The sequence below is a fragment of the Equus quagga genome, chromosome 22 (assembly GCF_021613505.1).
Source record: "Equus quagga isolate Etosha38 chromosome 22, UCLA_HA_Equagga_1.0, whole genome shotgun sequence".
Lineage (NCBI taxonomy): Eukaryota > Metazoa > Chordata > Mammalia > Perissodactyla > Equidae > Equus > Equus quagga.
In genome coordinates this window covers 32,436,942-32,459,145 of record NC_060288.1, presented here as the reverse complement: position 1 = coordinate 32,459,145, position 22,204 = coordinate 32,436,942, and the positions used below count along the sequence as shown (strand labels likewise).

The 22,204-nt window shown below is 47.8% G+C and overlaps 1 protein-coding gene across 1 annotated transcript in view; it reads right to left on the bottom strand.

The window, feature by feature from the left end:
- Nucleotides 1–12,296: 12,296 nt before the first annotated feature.
- The window catches only part of XKR5 (XK related 5), a 28,804-nt gene continuing 18,896 nt past the window's right edge, over nucleotides 12,297–22,204 (bottom strand). The window contains exon 6 of the mRNA XM_046648388.1: nucleotides 12,297–18,829. Within this exon, the coding sequence (XP_046504344.1) occupies nucleotides 17,685–18,829 (1,145 nt within the window). The 3' untranslated portion in view covers nucleotides 12,297–17,684. The remainder of the gene's footprint in view (nucleotides 18,830–22,204) is intronic.

Below are 22,204 nucleotides of genomic sequence, written 5' to 3'. Positions count from 1 at the left end.
TCTTTTTACTGTGACCACCATTTTGCCTTTTCCAGAAGGTCTCATAGTTGGAAGCATACAGTATGTAGCCTTTCAGATTGGCTGCTCTCACGTGGTCATATGCATTTAAGATTCCTTGCTGTCTTTTCACAGCTTGATAGTCCTCTCCAGAAGTTTGTCATCATCCCAAATTGAAACTCAGTCAGGCTTATATTTCTTAATTGATGTAAACTTGATCAAGAAATAGCCTCTGAAGAGCTTTTCTGTCCAGTGCTATACTAGGGTGTCACCAAGGACTAAATGACCTGGATCTTTCCTTTATTTCAATATCCCAAGTAGCCATCACCTTAATCAAATGATTTCAACAGAGAACTAGACGCGTGATGTAAGGAAGTGCTCTCCTCCCTTTCTTAGGGGGCCCCTTCTCTGCCTCGTCCCCATTTCTACCTCCTCCCTGGTGTCCTGCTTCCTTCCTGTCTCATTTTCTGTTTCATAATCAAGTGTTTCTAAGAGAGTATTAATCAGATGGGCGAGTTTATGCTATGCTAACAAACAACAAAACACCAAAAATCTCAGGACTTAGGACAAAAAGGTTTTTTTCTTGCTCAGACTACATGTCTAGTAGGGTTGACAAGATGTCCCTGCTTATGGCAATCCCTTAGAGACCAGACTTATGGAAGCCCCATTGCAGCACGTGCTCCCACAATCCCTGTGCCCGGAAGAGGGAATGTAGCCAACACCACACTAGCTTTTAAAACTCCCCCCTGGAAATGAGACGCATCATACATCATTTGCTTTTACATTTCATTGCTCAAAGCAAGTACATGGCCATGCCTAAGCTCAAAAGGGGCAGGACGTACCCTAATTCCACATGAAGGAAGGAGAGCAGAATTGGAACATTTAAGGTAATCCCTAATGACCATCATAATGAGCATAGAACCATTAAAACCACTATGCATATGAACTTTTTTTTAAAGGATTCAGATGATCAAATCTTTGTCTAAAATCCTGATTCCCCAATTTCTTCAATATTTAACATCTTAATATGCAGTCTTTGTTGGAAAAGTGGCCTGGTAACATGCTGGGTCTAATTTACACCCTTTCCTGTTGTGGGAGAAGCAACACCGACTGTCAATGTTTACAGGTGAGTTGGTGCCTCTGTGGCCACCAGGTCACTTCAACCTGCTTTGGGATGATTCCTAAGTGAGTTTCAAAGAATCAGCAAACTTGATAAATAAAGCCAAGAGAGGTGCAGGTCACATGGGGCAGGAGAAGTGACTGTGTGCATCCCCAGTGGGTTGACGAGGCTTTGAAGAAGAGAGTGAATGTGTCTGGGGGATGATGGGGTGAGGGGTAGAGGACCACGGGGAGATGCTGGGGTCGGTGAGGAACCGGGATCAAAGGATCAGACAGAGTGGGTTCCGTTCCCGATTCTGCCAAATGCCAGCTTGGGACACTGACAGAATCCCTTAGTTTTTCTAAACAGCGGTTTCGTTATCTGTAAAATGAGGATACTATGACCAATTTGAAGATTAAGTTGAGATGATGCATGTAACATCCTTAGCAGAGTGCCTGGCTCAATGAATGACAGCCACAGTTATGATTTAATGTCATAGCCATAATTTATTCTAGGCATTATAGCCACCTGGATAATTCAGCCTTCTGACATGCCCACCTCCCCAAAAAGTCCCCCATAACTGAGAGAGAAGCTTTGATTGTTCTAATCTCCTCTTCCCCTCCCCCAAGGGAATTAATGAATGTCCCACTTGAGTTCAAGCCAAGAGCCATGCCCGCCATGACCGAGCGAGATTTCCCCTCGTATACCAGCCCCACGCACGGGCTGGGGCCGCATGATGGTTTGCTCTCTTCCAGTTTTCCATTTTCCAGGCCAAAATGAATTGACAGAACTCCCAAAACATGTTGCAAAGAGAGCAGCCACCCAGTGCTACACTGCACAACTGTGTCTGGCGGACACAGACAGGCTGCACCTTGAGGGGCTGAGGAGGGACGGGAAGACTCTGAAGTTGCCTTGACACCTATTTGGATGCCTCCAGTGTTCATCCAGGGACTGCTTCCGCACTGCTCCTGCCAGCACTGTTTAATGCAGGCACTGCGACAGCTCCTTTCCCAGCTTTTCCAGCAGATGCCGTTCTTCCTAAGATCTACCATCATCCCAGCTAATGCAGGGCTGCGTTCCCGCAGGCACCCAGGCCTCCGCCAGCAGGAATTTTTGGTTAGGTTTTGTGAGAGGAATTCAAAGGCCCATTTGTGTGACTATCTGGCAAACATCCCAGGCCCCATGGAAGCCTTTTAAATTGGGGACGAAGTGGAAAATTAAGCCCTCAAGGTAACTACCTTCCTGCAGAGAGCGAGACCAATCGATTAGATAACTGAATGTGCAAATCCATCGAGGGGACGGAGGGAGCAAACCCACCCAGACAGGGAAGTTTTCCTGACTCGTGCGCAGAGGCCATAGGGCTAGTGGGGGCTCAAATCTGGGTACCTGCCATGCGGTGAGCGCAGGGGACATAGAGAGTAGGGAAGTGTAGGCTCAGCCTCAGGGACCTGAGAATCTAGAGAAGGGAAGAAACTAGTGTCCAGAAGGAGGTTGCTGAGGACTGGCTGGCAGTGATCGGAACCTGTGTGGAATCTCAAATAGGATGCATGTGTCTCCTTTGTCTCTCGCAGAGCCGTGCCATCTCCCCGCTGGGAGCTGGATGCGGAGGAGGCTGGAACAGCCAGCAGAGCCTCCTGGACTTCTTCTGTTTTCCTCTGAGCCCACGGTGGCCCCCTGCCCCGGTATTGCCTCTAATCTGGAGGGTGTGCTCTCTGAACCTCGTCCCAGGGGGCCGAGGTTTCTCCCACGGCTGGAAGGCTTTTCTCTGTGTGTGGCGGCTGGAAATGTTTCAACTGAGGGCAGGAGGAGGCTCTGCCAAGACCGTCTGTCCTTCCTCACTGTCCTCCGAGGCTGCACCGATGGACAGCGTCTTCCTGCAGCGAAATCTGTCCCTCGGGGCCCTCAGGCTTCTGAGGAAGGATGAGGGGAGGCCACATCTGCGGGTATTTGCTGTGGCACCTTCCTGGGGCTGCTCTGTGAGGCTGGTTTGTATTCCGTGGTGTTTTCCTTGGCCCATCACCAAACACAGCTTGCTTGGAGGTGGAAGAAACGAATTTGTTAACAATTCTCAGGCAGAACAGGCCAGAGGGAGGTAGGCGGCAGAATTAGAGGCAGAACTACGGCCAAGACTGCAGGCCGAATGACAGGCCCCGGTCCAGCTGCTGCCTTGGCCTCTGGCCTCAAGCCAAACCTCACCCTCATGCCCTTCAAGGCCCCTTCCACCAGGAAGCCCTCCTGCTGTTCCACCCATTACCAGCACTCTTCTGCCTCCAGGACCAGGCCTCCACAGCAACTGGCTGGGGCTCGATTTGTCATTTTGATTTGGTTTTGTTCTCAAGGTGGAGCAGCCCTGTTTCAAAGTCGCCTGCTCCCGAGTTACAGGGGTGAATGTTTCCTAAGCCCAGGGCACCGTTGTTTGTCTGTTTTGTTTTTAATAGACTTTACTTTTTTGGAGTAATTTTAGGTGCACAGCAAAATTGAGGAGAAGGTACAGAGGCTTCCTGTATACCCCCTGCCCCCAACGTGAACAGCCTCCCCTACTATCCACATCCCAAACCACAGTGGTCCATTTGTTCCAACTGATGAACCTACACGGACACATCATCATCACCCAGAGTCCAGAGTTTAATGAGGGCTCACTCTGGGGGCCATACATTCTGTGGGTTTGGACAGATGGATAATAACATGCATCCACCTTTATAGTATCAGATAGACTATTTTCACTGCCCTAAAAATCCTCTGTGCTCCACCTGTTCATCCTTTGCACCCCCCACCCCAGGCAACCACTCATATTTTTACTGTCTCTACAGTTTTGCCTTTTCCAGAATGTCATATAGTTGGAATCATACAGTGTGTGGCCTTTTCAGAGTGGCTTCTTTCACTTAGTAATACGCATTTCAGTTTCCTCCATGTCTTTTCATGGCTTGATAACTCATTTCTTTTTAGCCCTGAATAATATTCCATTGTTTGCATGGACCACAGTTTAGTTTTCCATTCACCTACTGAAGGGCATCTTGGTTGCAATCAAGTTTTGGCAACTATTAATAAAACTGCCATAAACATCGGTGTGCAGGTTTTTGTGTGAACAGAAGTTTTCAGCTCCTCCTTTGGGTAAATATCAAGAAGCATGATTGTTGGATCATATGATAAGAGTATGTTTAGTTTTGTAAGAAACCACCAAACTGTCTTCCAAAGTGGCTGCACCACTTTGCATTCCCCCCAGCAATGAATGAAAATTCCTATTATTCCACATCCTCGCCAGCATTTGGTGTTGTCAGTGTTCTAGATTTTGGCAATTCTAGTAGGTGTGCGTGGTATCTTGTTATTGTTTTAATTTGCATTTCCCTGAGGACCTATGATGGGAGCATCTTTTCATGTGCTTATTTGCCTTCAAGGCATCTTTGTCCCACACAAGAACAGAGTCACTCCGGGATCTGAGCACTGGCCTTGGTTTCAAGCTCCTCGTTCCTGAAATTAGGGAGTGAGCTTCTTGAGAGCAGAGCTTATGTCTCCTGTTTGCCCCCCACAACCCGCGCCGGGTCAGAGCTTGGCCCTGAAGAAGCTGGGAACAGCAGGTAAGAGCCATGTCTGCTTGTGTGATCGCTGACCTTCAACTGTGGAATGGGGCGAACAGTAGAATCTATCTTAGAGAGGCATTTCCAGTAGCACATGTGCTCGTATCGATGAAGTAGCAAGAGCCTGGCCCCTGGAAAACGCTTCGGAAAGATTTGCTGATGGTGACAATGACTATTCAACTTGCATTTTGGAGAAATGACCAAATTCCATCAGTCCACAGGACAGCTGAGCTAAGACAGGGCAGCTGATGTCATTCTCTGGCCAAGAAATGTGAAGCCATCAACCAGGGAGCCTTCTTGTGTCTCATTATGACTATTTTTTCTAAAATGGGGGCCTAGGAGTTTTTGGGTGATAGGTAGGTAGAAAAGGTTAAAATAAACCAACCATGTCATGGTGGCAGTTCAATTAACTCCACTTCCCAAAGAATACGGCTGGAAAAACACAGTTGCAATTTTAGGATTAAATTTAGAGATTAAGAGAAATTGCCTAATTATGGGATTTCACCCAGGAGTCAAGCTCAAATGTCGGCAAAGGGGTCAGCTGATCAATAAAGGACCCGTTCACGTGTCGCTCACTCACTTTCTCGACTCCAGGCCAGGCGAGCCGGGGGCTGGCCTTTTTCCTCACACCATTAACACGGACAATTAATGAAACTCTGGAACAGACCCAGACGAAAACCTTGTTGAGAACACTTCCTCTCCACTTCACCGGCACAAACATCTATTCTGGGTTTGGGCTGTTTTCCAAGTTGGGTTACATGATGATAAACAAGTTTTTTTTGGTAAGTGAAATTTTAACCGGGTACTTCGCAAAACACAATTACAAAAAAATATTTGAAGAAGCTATTAAGTGGAAAAGTTAGAGACGTAAAGAAGTGCATGTGGTTATGAAAATGTTTTCACTAAGCTCTGTTTATTCCTTGGCAGAGCCGTGCTCTGACAGATTTCTGACCAGGAATTTGCCTTTCCCATAGATTTGGGGACTTTCTTGTATAGACTATCAATAATTATCTATCTTATTTTAAGGATAAAAATGGAAAGTGAAAAGTTCAAGAAATCAATTAGCTGGTTTGAATTTGCTGAGAAATTCAGGATAATGTTCATGGTAGAAATTTGAAAAGTAAATCAACATAATAAGAAGAGGTAAATTAGCCCAGAATGACAAAATGAAAGGATGGTTCCCATGTAACCTCATAAATTTCCTGCTCAATGCATTTCAAGTCTCTGATTTCTAATAAAATTCTCATGAGAACATAGTATTACTCCATAAAAACTCCTGAACTCTCCCCATGAGAACCAGCTGGTTTATAAGGGCACATGGGTTCACGGCTGTGGTTTATTTATTAAAAATTTCTCAGTAAATATATCATGGTCCACTGGATAGGCCCCCACGATTATGGGGAGGCCGTGTATCGTTTCTGCTGTCCCCGAGTATTAAGAAAAACAAGAAGAAGCACGTCAAGAACTCTCTGGGCCAGAAAAAAACTGTAACCTTTTTTTTTTTTTTCCCTAAAGAAAGTTCTATGTGAGCTGCTCCTTGCCATTACCTTTGACCTTTCAAAAGTCTGAAAATGCCTGCCCTGGTGGTTGACAGTGAGCCCTACAAGATGCAGAATGGGGGCTGGGTGTCGTCCTTGTCCCTGCCATGGAGCATGCCCTCCTGGGGACATAGGGCAGGCAAAGACTGTCACGTGGGTATTGCAGATTTTGAGGGATTTCAAATGTGTCATAGAAAAGATGTGCATCTATGTGGAGTCATGAAGATAATGAATTCATGGCTTACTCACCTCTCCCCACATGCCTACCACCTGGAAAAACAGTGCTCACTAACACACTGTGTTTTTAATCTGTGCCAAAAGTTTGGCTAAAAGCTTTACCAGTGTTACCCTACTTGACTGTACACACAATCCTATAACATGGGTTGTGTATCACCTTCTTCTTCTTCTTTTTTTTTTTTTTGGTGAGGAAGATTGGCCTTCAGCTAACATCTGTGGCAATCTTCCTCTATTTTGTATGTAATATGCTCCCACAGCATGGCTTGATGAGTGTTGTATAGGTCTGCACCTGGGATTCAAACCCAAGAACCTGGGCTGCCGAAGTGGAGCATGTGGACTTAACCACTATGCCACCGGGCCAGCCCCACCCTCATTTTAGACAGAGGGAAACTTCACACATACCTCAGAAGGGTCACATACCTCACAAGGGATGGAGCAGGGACTCAAACCCTGGAAGGTAGACTGACCAACCAGACTTGAGGGAGGTCCACCCAAGGAGGGTGACGTGAACCATGGAGCCTGTTAAGGTTTTATCCTACTCACCCTGGAGCCTCTTCCAACTAACCCACAGGTTCGGATCTACAGTTGCAAAGCCCTGGTAATGGGTTAAAAATTGTGCTGATCTGTTCACGGATGGGCCGCATCTGATCCTCACAGCAACCCTGCGAAGGAGACGAGCCCTCTGCCTTTTGCGTGACTGTCTTCCACTGGACTCTAGCACTCAAGAGCTAGACCTTGTGTTGTCAGCACTTGGTGCGGGGCCTGGCACATATAGGTGCTCAACTAAACGTTTCAACGGATAAGAAGAGGTTTTGGTCCATGGCTGAGAAGAGCATAATTAGAAAAATTTTTTAAAATAGACTTTGTTATTTTAGAGCAGTTTTAGATTCACAGGAGTATTGAAAGGCAGGTACAGAGATTTCCCATATACCTCCCTGCCCCCCCACACACGCACAGCCTCCCTGACTACCAACATCCCCATCAGATGGCACATTCCTTACAACCATGAACCTCCATTGACACATTATCATCATCCTACGTCCGCAGTTTACATTGGGGTTCACTCCGGATGTTTATTCTGTGGGTTTGAACAAATGTTTAATGACGTGTATTCGTCATTGTAGTATCATACAGAGTAGTTTCATTGCCTAAAAATCCCCTGTTTCTGCCTATTCAACCGTCTCTCCCATCCCAACCACGGTGACCACCGATCCTATTACTGTCTCCACAGTTCCGTCTTTTCCAGAATGTCCTATGGCTGGAATCACACTGTATGTAGTTGTTTCAGATTGGCTGCTTTCACTCAGTCACATGCATTTAGGCTTCCTCTGTGTCTTTTCATGGCTTGATGGCCCATTTCTTTTTAGTCCTGAGTAATATTTCATTGTCTGAGAAGAGCACAATTTTCACCTCATAGAAATGAGAAGCACTTTCTAGATCCATAAAATGTAGACTAAACGCAGGAGCTAGGGCCACCATAGAACTCGTGTCACCTTTCACAGCTCACTGTCCCCGAAGAGACACAGAAAATGCTTTTTTTTCCTTAATGACAATAGCCATAGGAGCCTGATTCATGGGTCCCCATAATAAAAATCAGCCTATCTGACCCTGTTACATAAAACGCGGGCCAGGAATTGTGCAGGTCCAGCCCCAAGAATGAGCATGCTTAGCTTCATGAGTAAGCCCTTGCTGGATATGTCGTAACTGCTGACTTCAAATTTGAGGGCACTTGCTATTGACAATGTGAATTCGTATTTTCTTTTTACAAAAAACAGATAACTGCATTTGAACACCTAAGCATCTCAATAAACCCTTAAGCACAGGATTTCAACAAAGACAGGTCCTTCACTTGCCGGGAAAACGCAGCAGGTACTGCCTGTGTCAAGCCTTTCACCAGCCCGTGTATGGTCCACATGGGGTGTTTGTGCGTGTGACTGCAGGCAACGAATTGAGACTCAACCAACCAAGCTCACACTGAAAAGGACAGGAGATGGAGCGTGATTCATGAGAACCGGCCTCCAGGAAGTGTGCGCGTCTGTGCGAGGCTGGCAGTGGGCTGATGGAGGCACAAGGGCGCCACCTACTGAGCAGGGAGCCAAGTGCCGAGCTTGAACTAAGCTTCGAGTCCTCCGTGGTCCCCGATCTCTGTCCAAGATTGGGAATTATGTGAGATTACAACAGCATTAGGTCTTAAAGCAAAACATGAATGTGAAGTATGCTTAACTCCATAATATACGACTATTCAAAGAGCGCCCCAGAATGCCCTCGTTAGGAAACTTGACAAGATTGATAGGTGCCTAATGCATTAATGTGTCAGTGCAGTGTTGATCTCTACACAGACCCGGCTCTTTGCAGCTCAGAATTATGGCTAAATATTATCATGAATTAAGTGAGAGAAGGAGGCAATTGCCCATTTATCTTAAACCCAAGTCAAAACTAAGCCAGATTAAGCTTTTAGCTGACAGTGATTTTAAAAAAATGACTTAAAACCCTGAAAGTTTTCATAACCTTACAAAATTCAACTTGGACCTTTGACCACCTAGCTCCATTACTCAGATTAATCACATTACTTCCTGACGGCTGGGGAAAAAATATATTGACCTTCAAATTCTTAAGACGTTTGAGAATGGAAAGTGGGGTCCAGATATCCGAGTAGAACTTTCTCTTTGTGATTCACTTTGCAATGTGATTTAAAGCCAGCACGTGATCCGTAACCTGAATTGACCCCTCTCCCTTCACTATTCCTAGATATTCTTGGGACAAGAGGGGAAGACCGGGACCCAACATTTTTGAAATTCCTGTCTCGTTTATCGGTTGTTTTGTAAGGGTCATTTTATCACCGTGCGAACCTACAAGGCCGGAGAACTGTCTCTGCCCCACCCGCAGGACTCTATGGATGAAGTCTTTGCCCCTCCTGTCCTTCAAGGTCACGAGACCATGGCAGGATGCCCCAAAGTGATTTTATGGCTTTGGAGCAATTCCTGTAAAACTTCTTAGTAAAAACAAGCTTAAGCCTCCATCGGGGTGCCATATGCATTTGCTGTGGGATGAGTCAGTATCCAGAACATGGTGTGGAGGTGTCTCCCTTCTTCTGTGGTCTCAGGAAACATGGCTCTGACTATACAGGATGACTCTCAGACTCCACTCCCGGAGGGCAGCTAGGACGTCAGCTTGAGGGGTGACAGAATGAGCAGAGGACCTGTCACTGGGGTAAGACAGTGCATACCCATCGCCTCGGTGGCCACACATAATTTCATAATCTAGCCAGACCAACAAACAGCATCCTTGATTTTTAGAAGAGGAAACTGAAGCTCAGAAAGATGAAGTGATTTATGTACAATCACAGAATTAGCTAGAAAAAGAGCCGGAAGAGAACCCGGGTCTCATCTCCCGCACTGATCTCCCCACCACGCTGTTTCCCTCAAAGGCGCAGGGAGCCCAAAGCTCATTTCTTCCTTGGTTGACCAAACTTCAGGTATGAGAAAAAAAAAAAAAGCAAATCTCTGTTCCTTTATTGAACGCTCCATCTTTTAAAGTAAGTTAAAGACAAAGGGTCGCCTTTAAATCCAAAATTTTCAGGTCAGAGTGACATCCTTAATTGACCTTGGTTGCTTGGTTGTTGTTTGTGTTCTTAGTTTCAGTTTAAAGAACACACTAAGCACAAAAGTCCGTGTTGTTTATTCCACCCCCAAGCTCATCTTCCCCCTCTGACCCTCCCCCAACTCCCAGCCTGGCCAATTTGTAAACAAATCCACAATGGGCTGAAAACCTGTCCATGGCTTACTCCAGCTGGAAAGAATTGTGTTCCACCAAGATTTAGATCCATTTATAATGGAAACCCTGACGGCAATGTTGTAATTACAGTCTCGCCATAATGAATGGATCCGTGTGGTCAAAGTCAACGATTTTCCATGGTATTTTTCCATGGGAAATTTCCTCCCTAAGAGATGTTAACTGAAAATCTGGATTATGGCTCTGACTTCAGAACAGGATCTCTCCTGATTGCGTGTAGCTTGAAGTCAACAATTCTATGGACCTTGTGGTCATGCTTAGCAAGGGGGACATTAATCAGATTGATTTCTGCAAGATTGATGGGGTGGGGGAAGGGGGTTTAGTGGTATAGGAGCTTATTTCAGGAAACGCATTTTCTCCCAGATTTTTAACCACAGAGGATTTTCTCTCTTCTCTGACCTGGTGGCTATGTTAAAGTAGAAACAGTGAATGGGGCTAATAGTATGAGTGTGACCAGTCATCCTTTCTGGCCTGGAACTATATGGTTTTAGGCCTAAAATCTCACCTTCCAGAAAACTGCCCAGTCCTGGGGACACCAGGGTAGTCGGTCATCCTAAACAGTATGGAAAGTAGAACGAGATTAGGGAGGACAGAAAAGTAACAGCCTATTTTAAAGAGAGCCACCAGACTGGGTTTTAAAACAAATCCTTTCTTGGTGCTTAAAAAACCCTAAGTGTAATCAGCATTTAGCTTGAGAACTGACTCAGGAAACAGCTCAAAAGGAATTTAAAAATTTCATGCTTGGCATAGCAGAATATAATACGAAAAACCAAGACCACTGTTCTGCCTGACAATTTCTTAGGTTAACCTACCCCCTTGGTCTACGGAGCACGAGCAGAAACGAGGCGTTTCACGGGGGGTTCACACCCTCCCAGGGGGCTGCTGCCCAGGGCCTCATGGCTCCAGGACTTTCTGCAGGCAATTGACTGCTCTGTAAACACCCTCTCTCTCCTCTAGGAGAGAAGGGGCTCGGAAGCCAACTAGGGGAGCCAGGTTTCCTGTCTCGACCCCACTCAGTGCCCTACTTTCTGGATCTTCTCTCAGGTCGCTCCAGTTGCCTTTCCAAGTGCTATGAAAACCCCCGACTTTTAGGAATTGATAGGCTGACTGGGGTTAAAAGACAGGAAGGAATGTAGACTCAAAACTAAGGCAGAAATGGGCAAGCCAGGACAGAAATACGGGTCATGGAGCCCCTGACAACTCTGTGGCATGGTGAGTGGAAATGCGTATCAAATCTCTTTTTTGACTTTTAAAAACAGAGACGTCAGGGTGTGACCATTAAACCTGTCTCTGGAGTTAGAGGCTCCAGGGTGTGCGTTGAATCTGTTTCTGGATTTATAAATCCACAGGTTTGGGGAGGTGTGCGTTGACTCTTCCTGCTGTTTTAAATTCTACAGCCATGAAGTCCAGGATCGCAAAACGGAGAAACAGGACACGAGTGAAATGGTGTCGACTGGCTTCGATAGACTATTGTTCTAACATCGCCCATGGAAGTTGGGCTTGGCTATGTGACTTGTGGAGGCCACACAACATGGGCAGGAGTGGCAGTGCATCACATTTCCACCTGCCTCTCTGGGAACTTCTGACCAGCATGTCCACTGCCATCTACCCCAGAATGGGGAGCACATGTGACTTTGACCTGCAGCCTGAAGAGGAGCCCCCTTAGATGACATGCAACCCAAGTGATAAATAATCACTTGTTGTTTTATGCCACTGAAGTGTTGTGCTCTTTGTTATGTGCCCAAAGCTGACAAATACACCTGCTTTTAAGGAAGGAACTTAAGCCAGGTACATCATATCTGATTCTTTTCCAGCTGTACCACTCCAGTATGTTACAAAACGGCTATAACAAGGTCTTCAAAAGTTGCCCTCTTTCCAGGCTCCCTTTTGATGTCATAAGCAGACAGAAGATGTAAAACTTCCATTTGTATTTTCCTGCTTCTTATCAGAAGTACCTGCAATGAACTATGTCGCTGTGCCTGCAAAAGCCAAGGAAAGATGTTAACCAGCAGTTCAGATCTTAAGTAACTAGATACATAAAAATAAATTTTATTTTCCTCTTGTTTGAGGGGTGAGGACAATGACAAAAAGCAGGCACACATTTAAAAGGACCACAGCTTGGGTGTTTGGTATAGAGGCCAAGTGCCCCACAGCTGGTGAAGGATGTCCTGAGGACGTCGTGTGGTGACTGTGGTTGTTCCCAGCTCCCCCAGACTGGTCTCTCCACGATGCGCTGGCTCGGGGAGCTGATTTTGGAGACAGCACTGTGAGCTCCATGTCCTTGGCTCCCGGTATGTCTGGCCTGGCAGTACCAGCCAGGGAGTGGGGACAGGGCATTCATTTCCTTGACTTCCTCTTGCCAGGTCACTGTGGGTTGGCCTCAGTCCCTGCCAAGACCACAGCGCAGATCCCTTGGCGACCGGGCAGCAGCTAGTGCCCTCCCGGGTCTGATGGTGGCCCCCTCTCCTGCCCCCAAGGGCGTGACAGCAAGCTGGGGTGCTGCCCAGCCACCCCTCCTTGGTTTCTGCAACTCCACCCCACGACGTTGCAAACAGTCCCTTTATTAGACTTTCAATTACCCTATGTGAGCGTGAGAGACGCAGTCCCGTTCTGAGATGCCGGCGTCCTCCGCTGAAAAGGCAGGGGGTGGTAGTCGGTTTGCAAAGACCCGCTTCCAAAATGGTTGTCAAGAAGCTTTGCTTATGAGAGGTAAAATCCTTAGTCAGAAATCAGAAGAACCCAGACATTCAGCTCTACTTATGGGGTGTTTACTGAGTGCCTGCTACGGCCATCCGTCAGGCCAGGCCTCCCCAGGGCGAAGGGCTGGAGAAAGGAGCCTGCCGCAAGGAGGGTACAAGGTTACGGAAAGATTTAGGGAAATAAATCAGCCCTGATTCCCAGCAGGTCCTGGAGAGCCAGGGTTGCCTGCTTTTGGTGGAAACGACAAGGAAGGGAATATCTGTATAGTCTGTAGTGTTTACGGAGACCAGAGTCCTGTTGCTGCTTCCTGTGTAGCTTCATGGGAGAAGAGGGAAGTGAGAGAGGCTTAAACAAATGTGACAAGTAGGTGCCACAGCAGATATAGGACAAATGCTCTTAGAGCCATTACCATGGGAGCAATGCACGTTTCCGAGTTCTGAGTGACAGCCACTCCCTGAAGCAGTAGCGTCAATACACTAGAACAAACATACCCCACTTGACCTAACAAACAGCGGTCAAGCCACTACTGACATTCTGAGGGAGGAAAGAGCAGCCCTGACATCTGGGAGCTCGTCTGATGCCCGCAATCAGGCCACATGTTCTGTTGGCCACAAAAGATCTCACAGAATATCAGCTTCAGACAAGGCCACACGGAGACCTGATAGATGAGACAAAAGTAGGGTCACCATGCAGCCTGCAAGACACCACACCCTTTGAGTCCAGAGGGTGATGCTGCTTCTTCCCCAATCACAGGTTCCTTCTTGCTCTAGTCTGCCCTCTCTGTAGATGAGGTTTATTGTGATACACGATCGTAGAATTGCACCCAGTCCAGAGGGATCCCCCACTTCCTCGGGCCCTCTCCAAATCCACCCAACCAAAGCCCAAATCCTCTAAGTCCTTCTAACACCCTCTTCCTGAGATGACCCCCTGGGTGCATTCTCCCTCACTGCCATGAGTCATAAACTCAGCTGGCTCAACGCTAGATGGTTCCTGGTGGTCCCTGCCTTGAGAGCATTGGCACCGCCAAAGTCTGCTGATGCTCCAAATGTCGTAATTGTGCTCCATGAATTCTGGCCACAGAGATTAAGACAAGCAATATAGTAATGCAGAACGCTCTGTCCAATAACTATCTTTCTCCAGGTAGCGGTGAGCATTCAGTCCGTGGCAAGCCTTCGGGGTAGAGGGGAAAGGCCAGACATCCTGGCTCAGAGAAGGCCCTTCTGTCCTGGGCAGGGTCACCAATGCTGCTCTCCACATCCCCCTGAGAAAGACTCTGTCCTTGACCCAACACTATTCAGGGTCCTCTGGACTTGTCACTAGGTCTTCGTCCTTATTCCTCTCTGCATTGTCCCATTTTAGCAGGAATCCTGCTAAGTGAATTTAACCAGAATCCCCTGCCCCCAATATTTGATCACCTTCTCTATCTAGTCAAATTCCTCATCCCCCATGACACCCAGCTGATGTCTGACCACCTGGCCCTGCCTTCAGCAAGATTCCCATTAAGTTGATTTAGCCTGAAGCTGCCAAGGTTTCCTCTTAGTAATTTTCCACCCACTGAGCCCACCCTGCTCCTTGGCTATAAACCCCACTTGTCCATGTGGTATCTGGAATTGAGCCCAGTTCAAAGCAAGGTCTCTTTTCCCCTATTGCAATAGTCCTCAAAAAAATAATTTTTTTTACTGTTTTAACTTCTTTCCAGCTCTGGTTTTCCTGATTCTCCTTCCATCAGGCTGAGACCTGAGGTCTCCTGGGGTGGAACGTCATGGATCTCCGTGGGCTGGATATTCTAGATGACTCAGAAACCTGGCTGGCGGGCGTCTGGAAGGGCGGGGAGGCTGACGTGCCGTCTTCAGATCCCCCTCAAGGCGCTGGTTTTGATCCTCTAGTTCTTTTCTTCTCCCTGAGGGAGGAAAACTCCCCAGAACAGACACTGAAGTGTCTGTGGCCCCCACTTGCTCTTGCACAGAGTCATGGGGTCAGGATCTAAAAGATCATTTTGAGCTGAATTTTCTAGTCCTTGAATTCCCTCCATGGCCTCTGGGCGAAGGGACTGTCCAGGCTTTCTTGGAGCACCTCCCGTGAAGTATAACCCCCTTGACAACTGACAGGGCCTTTCCGCCTCTGGAGAACTCTGCCTTGAAGACCCCATGGTGAGCCCTGATGTGCTTCTCAGGGTGCGCGTCACCCTGCAGGAAAAACCCCAAGTCCTCTTCACAGGATGCCCCGTCCCTGAAGACGGCAACCGCGTCATTCCTGCCGAGTGAGCCTGCTGCCAGTTCCCGCAGCCTCGTCTCGGAGTGGACACAATAAGCTCACCAACTCGCTTCCCTGCTGAGTGTTTGCTGAAGCTCCTCGTGTGCAGCTGTGCTCCTGGTGACTAGCATTCAGTAGACGCTCAATAAGCACTTTTTAGAATTAAGTGTCCATTTATTAATCTTCGCTAACAAATATATGTATATTTTCTGATTGTTTTCACCACCTGGGGATACACTTTCTGGAGGTGTGAAATGAATAGGCCATTGGAGAGGCCCACACTGGTCCACGGGCCCCTTAACAGCAAATAAACACCTTGGTTTCTGTCTACTTAGTGCCTGCTGTATACTCAATACCAATCTCTTAAATGAGTGAAGAGGATTTCTAACCTGTTCAAGGGCTGGAAAGTTTGAAGAGAATAAGCAAATTCCCTGCATGCCACCTCTACCTTCCCCCATGACACAAAGGCCCTTCGAACAGGATATGCACTGTTGTGGACTGAACTGTGTCCCCTTGAGGCCCTAACCCCTGATGTCATGGTGTTTGGAGGGGGGGCCTTTGGGAGGCGATAGGTTTAGCTTGGGTCATGAGGGTGGGGCCCTCATGATGGGATCAGTGCCCGAGTAAGAAGAGACACCCCAGAGCTTGCTTCCTGTCTCTACCGTGTGAGGACACAGGAGAAGGTGGGCGTTTGTGAGCCCACCTGCAAAGGGGTCCCCCCAGGAACTGGATTGCTGGCAACTTGATCTTGGGTTTCCAGCCTCCAGAGCTGTGAGAAATCAATGGCTGTTGTTTAAGCCCCTGGCTTATGGCATTTTGTTATAGCTGCTTGAGAGCACTGAGACACACACAAAGCCACAATTCATGGCTAAAGCAGCCGCAAATTAATTCACCCTATAGTGTCCCAGTGCCTGCTCCGTGCCAGGCCCTGTGCTGGGCCCCACAGAACTCAAAGCTAGGATTTGCAACCCTTCGTCAGCCTTCACAGGAGCACCTCATTCAAGTTTAGCAAGGGATCACCGGAGGGCAAACCCCTGAGGACCTGGGGCAGAAGGCAAGGTCATCACCAAGGGCAATGCTTGAGTTGTCTGGGAGGAGGAACAGGGGGTGGGGGTCTGCTAGGAGTCAAGGAAGAGGCCCAGGTTCCTGGTTGGGTGAGAGACTGGGTGGAGGAGGAACCAAGATGCTACAACAGTATCGGAGAGTAACCGCGGATGGTTTTCTGTTCTGTTAATAAACTCGCCTTACTCTGTATTTACCTGTTGCTCCAAAAGTGCTCAGTCACTGTCTGCTGTCTCATAGTGGCTTATGTGGCTGGCAATGGAGATGCTGATGGCCCGAGAGCTTCCTGCAGAAAATGTTGGCACATGCTCTTGGCATGTGCGAGTTGAGCTAGCTTACTCTACAGGGAGTAGAGCCTCTTTAGGGCTCGAATATTGTCCCTGAACCAAGAGGTGTTTGGAAAAGGTAAAAAAAAAAATCACTTCTCGGCCTTTTGGCTAAGATCAAGTGTGTAGAAAAGGTAAAATAGGCCACAACCACATAGCACCCAGCCCTCCAAATGTGGACTGCCTTCCACTTCAATGGTTTATGATTGGACTTCCTTAACGAGCTATGAAGGAAAGTTTACAGAAATGATGCAAATATTGATCCACAAAGAATGCATTTAAGGGGAAAAGTTAGAAAGAGAGAGCACGAGGGGAATGAGACATTAATTCCCCTCTCATTGGATGAACTTAAATCACAGAGAGTATCTCACTCTGAATGGAGGAGGGAGCAGAGTTTGGAGATAAAGGAAATGGAGTGTAAAGTCAGTAGCAGAGAAGAGAGAACTGACACAGAACTTCTGGCTGCCTGGTGAGGAGGAGAACGGTGTGTTTAACAGAAAAATGTCATTTAGGCTCTGCCAAAGAGATAGAGGAATCTCAGAATGGAATCTGCTTAGATTCCAACTTAGGTTGGTGATTGTAAACATACATTTCACATCAACTTCTAGAAAGGGCTTGTGTTATCTTAGCACAAGATTTCATAAAATAATGTAGCTAGAATACATTAAAAAACAAAAAGAGAGATTAATAACCACCTAGTGTCTGGAGAAGCTAGTTGCAATAAGAACCCAGAATAAAATGGGACAGTGGGTTTTACCTTTGAGTTTCCTAGAAGCCAGAGCAAAAGAAAAAAAAAAAAAGAAAAGAAAAGAAAAATAGGGATGATATAGTTTGAGAAAGGAAGCAGGCAATTTTGACTGGAAGCCTTTCCTCCTCCCACACTGCGTCAAAGAACGTCTTCCGTGCATACATGTGGTATGTGGTGTTCACAGGGGATCTTAGAAATAACCTAATCTGGTTCTCTCAGTTTTCAGCTGTGCAGAGGTCGAGAGGGGCACGTGATGGACGCGAGGGTGTAGGTGTCAGCAGTGGGGTTCCTCCGATCTCGACACCCGATGGCCAGCTTGGCTTGCCAGCCTGCTGTGTTATCCCACCATACCTGAGGTCAGATGAAGAAACTTGTCTCGGTCTTCAGCCTCCCCCTGCCGCTGCAGTCCCTCTGGGTGGACTCAGACTTGGGGGTGGACGTGAGGCAGGGCTCGTCTGCGGGCCTCAGGCTCACCTTTGGCAGTGACATCTGTGTGCCGGTGGTACAAGAAGGGTTCAGGTTCCTCGTGGGCTCCTGCTGCTCTTCACGCTCTGAGCCACCTGGGGCTCTGCCAGGGAAGCCTGCACTGGGGCGGAAGCTTCTACCTGGGCCCATGCCAAGGATTGGGCTGATGTTGGCCATGGTGATGGGAAAGGGCTGAGTGGCCGGCCGAGGGGAGGCAAGCTGGGCAGGGCTGCCCTTTCCCAACCTCCTCCCAGAATGGAGTGTCTTTGGAGTTGCCTGCCCACCTTCTGGGTTTGAGCACGTGACCCCTTCAGTGGTGGCACTGAAGTACAGCGTGGAGCTCTCCTGTCCTTCCCCTCCTCTCGGCTGCCCACTCGCACCCCTGCCCCATGTCCCAGAACCAGCCCCGGCTCCTTCCTTGGGGCTGCCCTCCTGTGGTGTAGCTGACAGCTTCTGGGCGGGAGCATCATCATGGTTATCACTGGCAAAAGAGACATAGGTTGAGGTTTCCAACAGGTCAGAGGCTGCTTTTGGGATGCCTTGAAACTCAGAGCCTTTCTCTGAGGTCAGGAGGTCATGGGGCAATGATGGGAGCTCTTGCTGGGAAAACGGGGGCTTCTGCTGCTGGTAGTGTTGGCTCAACTGCCATGCAGGGGGACAAAAACATCCAGGATAGTTGTCTCCAAAGGCTGCGTTGATCTTAGACACATTTCCTGTTTTTAGGGCAAGTTTCATCAATAGCCAGTGGTGGTGACCTAGGAAAGAGTCTTCCCCAGCAATCTGGCTTTCCAGCCCAGCCTCTGGGGGGCCCCACTGTGGACTGGGGGGCTTCCCCAGACTTGTCAGCTCATAGCCTTCCTTGTGGCTCTCTGCTGGGCTCCCTGGCCTCTCCCCAGCTGGAGCCGTGGCCCATGGAGAAGATGCTCTCTCTGCTTTATCACCCCCTGAGGTGTCACAGGACTCCCTTACAAAGCCCTGACAGATGTCTGTGGATTTAGGATGTAGCAGGCTGTAGTAAATTACCAGCGAGACACTGCCTGAAAAAGAAGCAGCAAAGAAAAGAGAGCACAAGTTATGTTCTTCGAAGTCCTGTATCTTCCCTGTTGTTGGCAGAATTCTAGGTTCTGGAATTGTGAGTAGAGTAATACAGTTTGGGATCCCAAACAGGGCTCTTGTTGGAACATTGGAACTGGATATTTTGGGGATAATTTAAGAAGCCTCCAGCTTCCAGAAACTGACAATGTTTCGTACTTAAAAATGTAATAATAAAGTTTAATCCTATTGATTCTGTGTCACTTCTTCTTTTAGGGTGGCTCCAACTGAGCACTCTGGATGTGTATGTGGGTCCGTGTGTGCATGTGTGTACAAGTGTGTGTATATATGTGTGAGATGTTTGATAGAAATTCTAATTGTACTGTCAAACAACTGGACACAAATATTCAGCATTCAACAATCCACACATTGGTTTAAGGAGGGGGAGGTAAGGAATAATCTCAAAAACAAGACCCAAGCAGAGGTTAAACATTTCCATCAAAAATCTCCTATCAAGGAATTTCCATGAGCAGCAACAACACTTCCTCTGTGCATAAACATCTTAATCACATTGTTGTCAGTTTAATTTATTTTGATCAGAAGTGTTGACTACGGCAATAATTTCTTTAACAGAGCATTCCAGTAATCCTCCCACGTTATTTCCAGTTTCCTGTTGTACTGGAGCAAGTGCCTAGTGCAGGGCGCTTGTTATAAACAGCATGAAACCTGAAATAGGCTGGGGGAAAAGCCTGGGAGGGGGCCGGGAAGTCCCAGCGCCACGGGGCTGGAAGGAACCTGACCGATCCCCTCACGTCCTCTTCTAGTATCTTTGGGGGATGAGGAGAGGGGGATAACAAAGTGGGCCTCGAACTGGGAAACGAGACGGAATTCCTGCATGATGCGTGTTGGCTCTGCAGCCTTTGTTGCTCAGACCACTTCTAGATGTTGTTCTGAGGGCTCACAGTTGCTGGTGAGAGAGACGTTAGAGCCACCCAAGGCCAAGAAAGGGGAACTGAACAAGTCCTAAATACATGTATTAAGTGAAGAGAGACTTTCTGCAGGGCTACATCATTCGCAGGGCTCTTGGTTGCAGCCTGAGGCTGGCATGCAGTAGGTACTCAATAGATGTTGGTCAAGGAAACCCAAGATGTGAGCCAGAGCTGCCTGCTTTAATGCTTGTGCTCCTTTGACTATGATTCACACAAGATCTTCCCGCTGAGGACTCCCTCCAGGGCCCCTTGGGAGTCAGGGGTTCAGGCAGCTCCAGGAAGCAGAGCGGCAGGACCAGCAGGCCTGGCTCCATCCGAGCCCCTCTGGCCGTCTGATCCCCGGGTGCTGAGCCTTGGCCCCCAGCTTCCACTCCCCGCACCCTGGGTCAACAGGCTGAGAATGAAATCACCTTCTCGTTGGAACTAAACTAGGTGGGGAACCAGCGCAGTGGCTCCCAGGAGTGCGACACACTTTGGGAATGGTGTTGGACATCTGGATTGCAGTGTTAAAATGTGTAAAGCAGCTGGGGGAGGACGTTTTTACTCCCTACGCTGCAGTGCCCGCAGGACTCAGTTATGCCTCCCGAGAACTGGAACATCCAATGAGCGGTTAGTCTTCCCAGCCAGCAACACCCTTCATCCCAAGAGTCATGTGCCCCAGGTCCCCAGGAAGGACTGCTTGAGAGGTGCCAGGAACACTCAGACTGATGTGCCAGGTGAGTGAGCACAGCTGGGTCACACCTGGGCAACCAGTGGCCTCAACTTTCTCTGTCATTTACACACACACAAGCAGCTTAGAAATCAGCGCCCTGCTATGCAAACTAATATTTTAAAAAGGACTACCAGATGTCCTTCAACAAACGGGCAAATGGCCAGTGAACTGTGCCTCGGCACCATGGAACAGCACTCAGCAATAAAGGAAGGGACTGGTGATGCCCAGGACAGCCCGAGTGAACCAGAGAATTACGCTGAGTGACGAGCCAGTGTGCAGAGTTTACATAGTATACGATTTCATTTGTGTGACACTGTTGCAGTGACAAAGTTATAGAAATGGGGAACAGATTGGTGGTTGCCAGGTGTTAAGGAGGGGTTGTGAGGAAGCAGGTGTATTTAAGAGAGAGTAACAGGAAGGGTCCTCTGGTGACAGAAATGTTCTCTCTGCATCTTGAATGTGTCAGGCAATATCCCGGTTGTAATACTGTGTTATAGTTTTGAAAGATGCTACCATTGTGGGGAACTGGGTAATGGATACAGGGAGGCCTCTGTATTCTTTCTCTCCTTTCTCTCTCTTTTCTTCCTCCCTCTCTCTCTCTTCTTTCTTTCTTTCTATTTCACCTCTCATCCTTTCCCTCCCTCCTTCTTCTCCTCCTCCTCTTTCTTCTTCTCCTCTCCCTCTCTCCTCTTTCCCTCCCCCCTCAATCTCTCTCTTTCTCTTTCTTTCATGCACAATTTTGAAACATTTTCCTGTTCTTTATCTCAGCACCTCCCACGGATCCTCCTAAATCTGGCTCTAGTTATCTCATTGGTGAATTCTTTTCATGCACTTCCAGGTATATCAGTTGTCCTTGTGTCATTTCTCACTTTATACTTTTTAAAAATTTTTTCAAAAACATTTATTGATGTGGATATCTCTGTATTATTTATTAAAACCACAATTATCTAAAAAAAAAAAAGAACTTAATTTGAAAAAAGAAGGGACTGATTCAACCCTAATCTCTAACTAGCTATGTCTCGTGCCATCTACTGAAGAAGGTCGGAGCTTAAAGCCCAGGTGGTTTGTGGCTCTCGAATACTTGTCTTAAGGCCACAACATATGAATCTGCTCTGTCCCCTGAATAGTCTCGTCATCTCTCTAAACCCTGGGATTCTCAAGGTCATTTCCTTTCCCTGGTCAGCTACTTGCAAGGGTACTCTGACCCCCAGCTGCCATGAGCAATAAAAGGACTCGAGTCCCCTGACACCCATTTCTCTGAGTCAGGCCCCAGGCCTGTTCAGGTGGTGCCCACTACATCCACACGCCTAATTCGGGATGCAAGTGACCAGAGGGCTTTGGGGTGAGGGTGGGCGCTCAGGCCCATGAGTCATTGCAGATGACTGTGGAGTCTCTGCACTGGATGGTGTTTCAGAAGGACGAGGACCCTCATGAGGCATTTGGGTGGCTGTCCTGGACAGTCTAAGCACAAACCCGCAGAACGAGAGGCTGTGGTCGCTGAGCCAGCACGTGCTGGCTTGGGGCAGTGCAGGCTGACAGCAGGGGTGTTTTTTTATTTTTATTTTCCAAGTGTAGGAGAGGAATTCCCTTTGGAGCTCACATCGATCTTAAGCCAGGTTAACACAGTGGGGACAGCATCGACCCTGGAGTCCTTCACTCATTTATTCATCCATGAAACG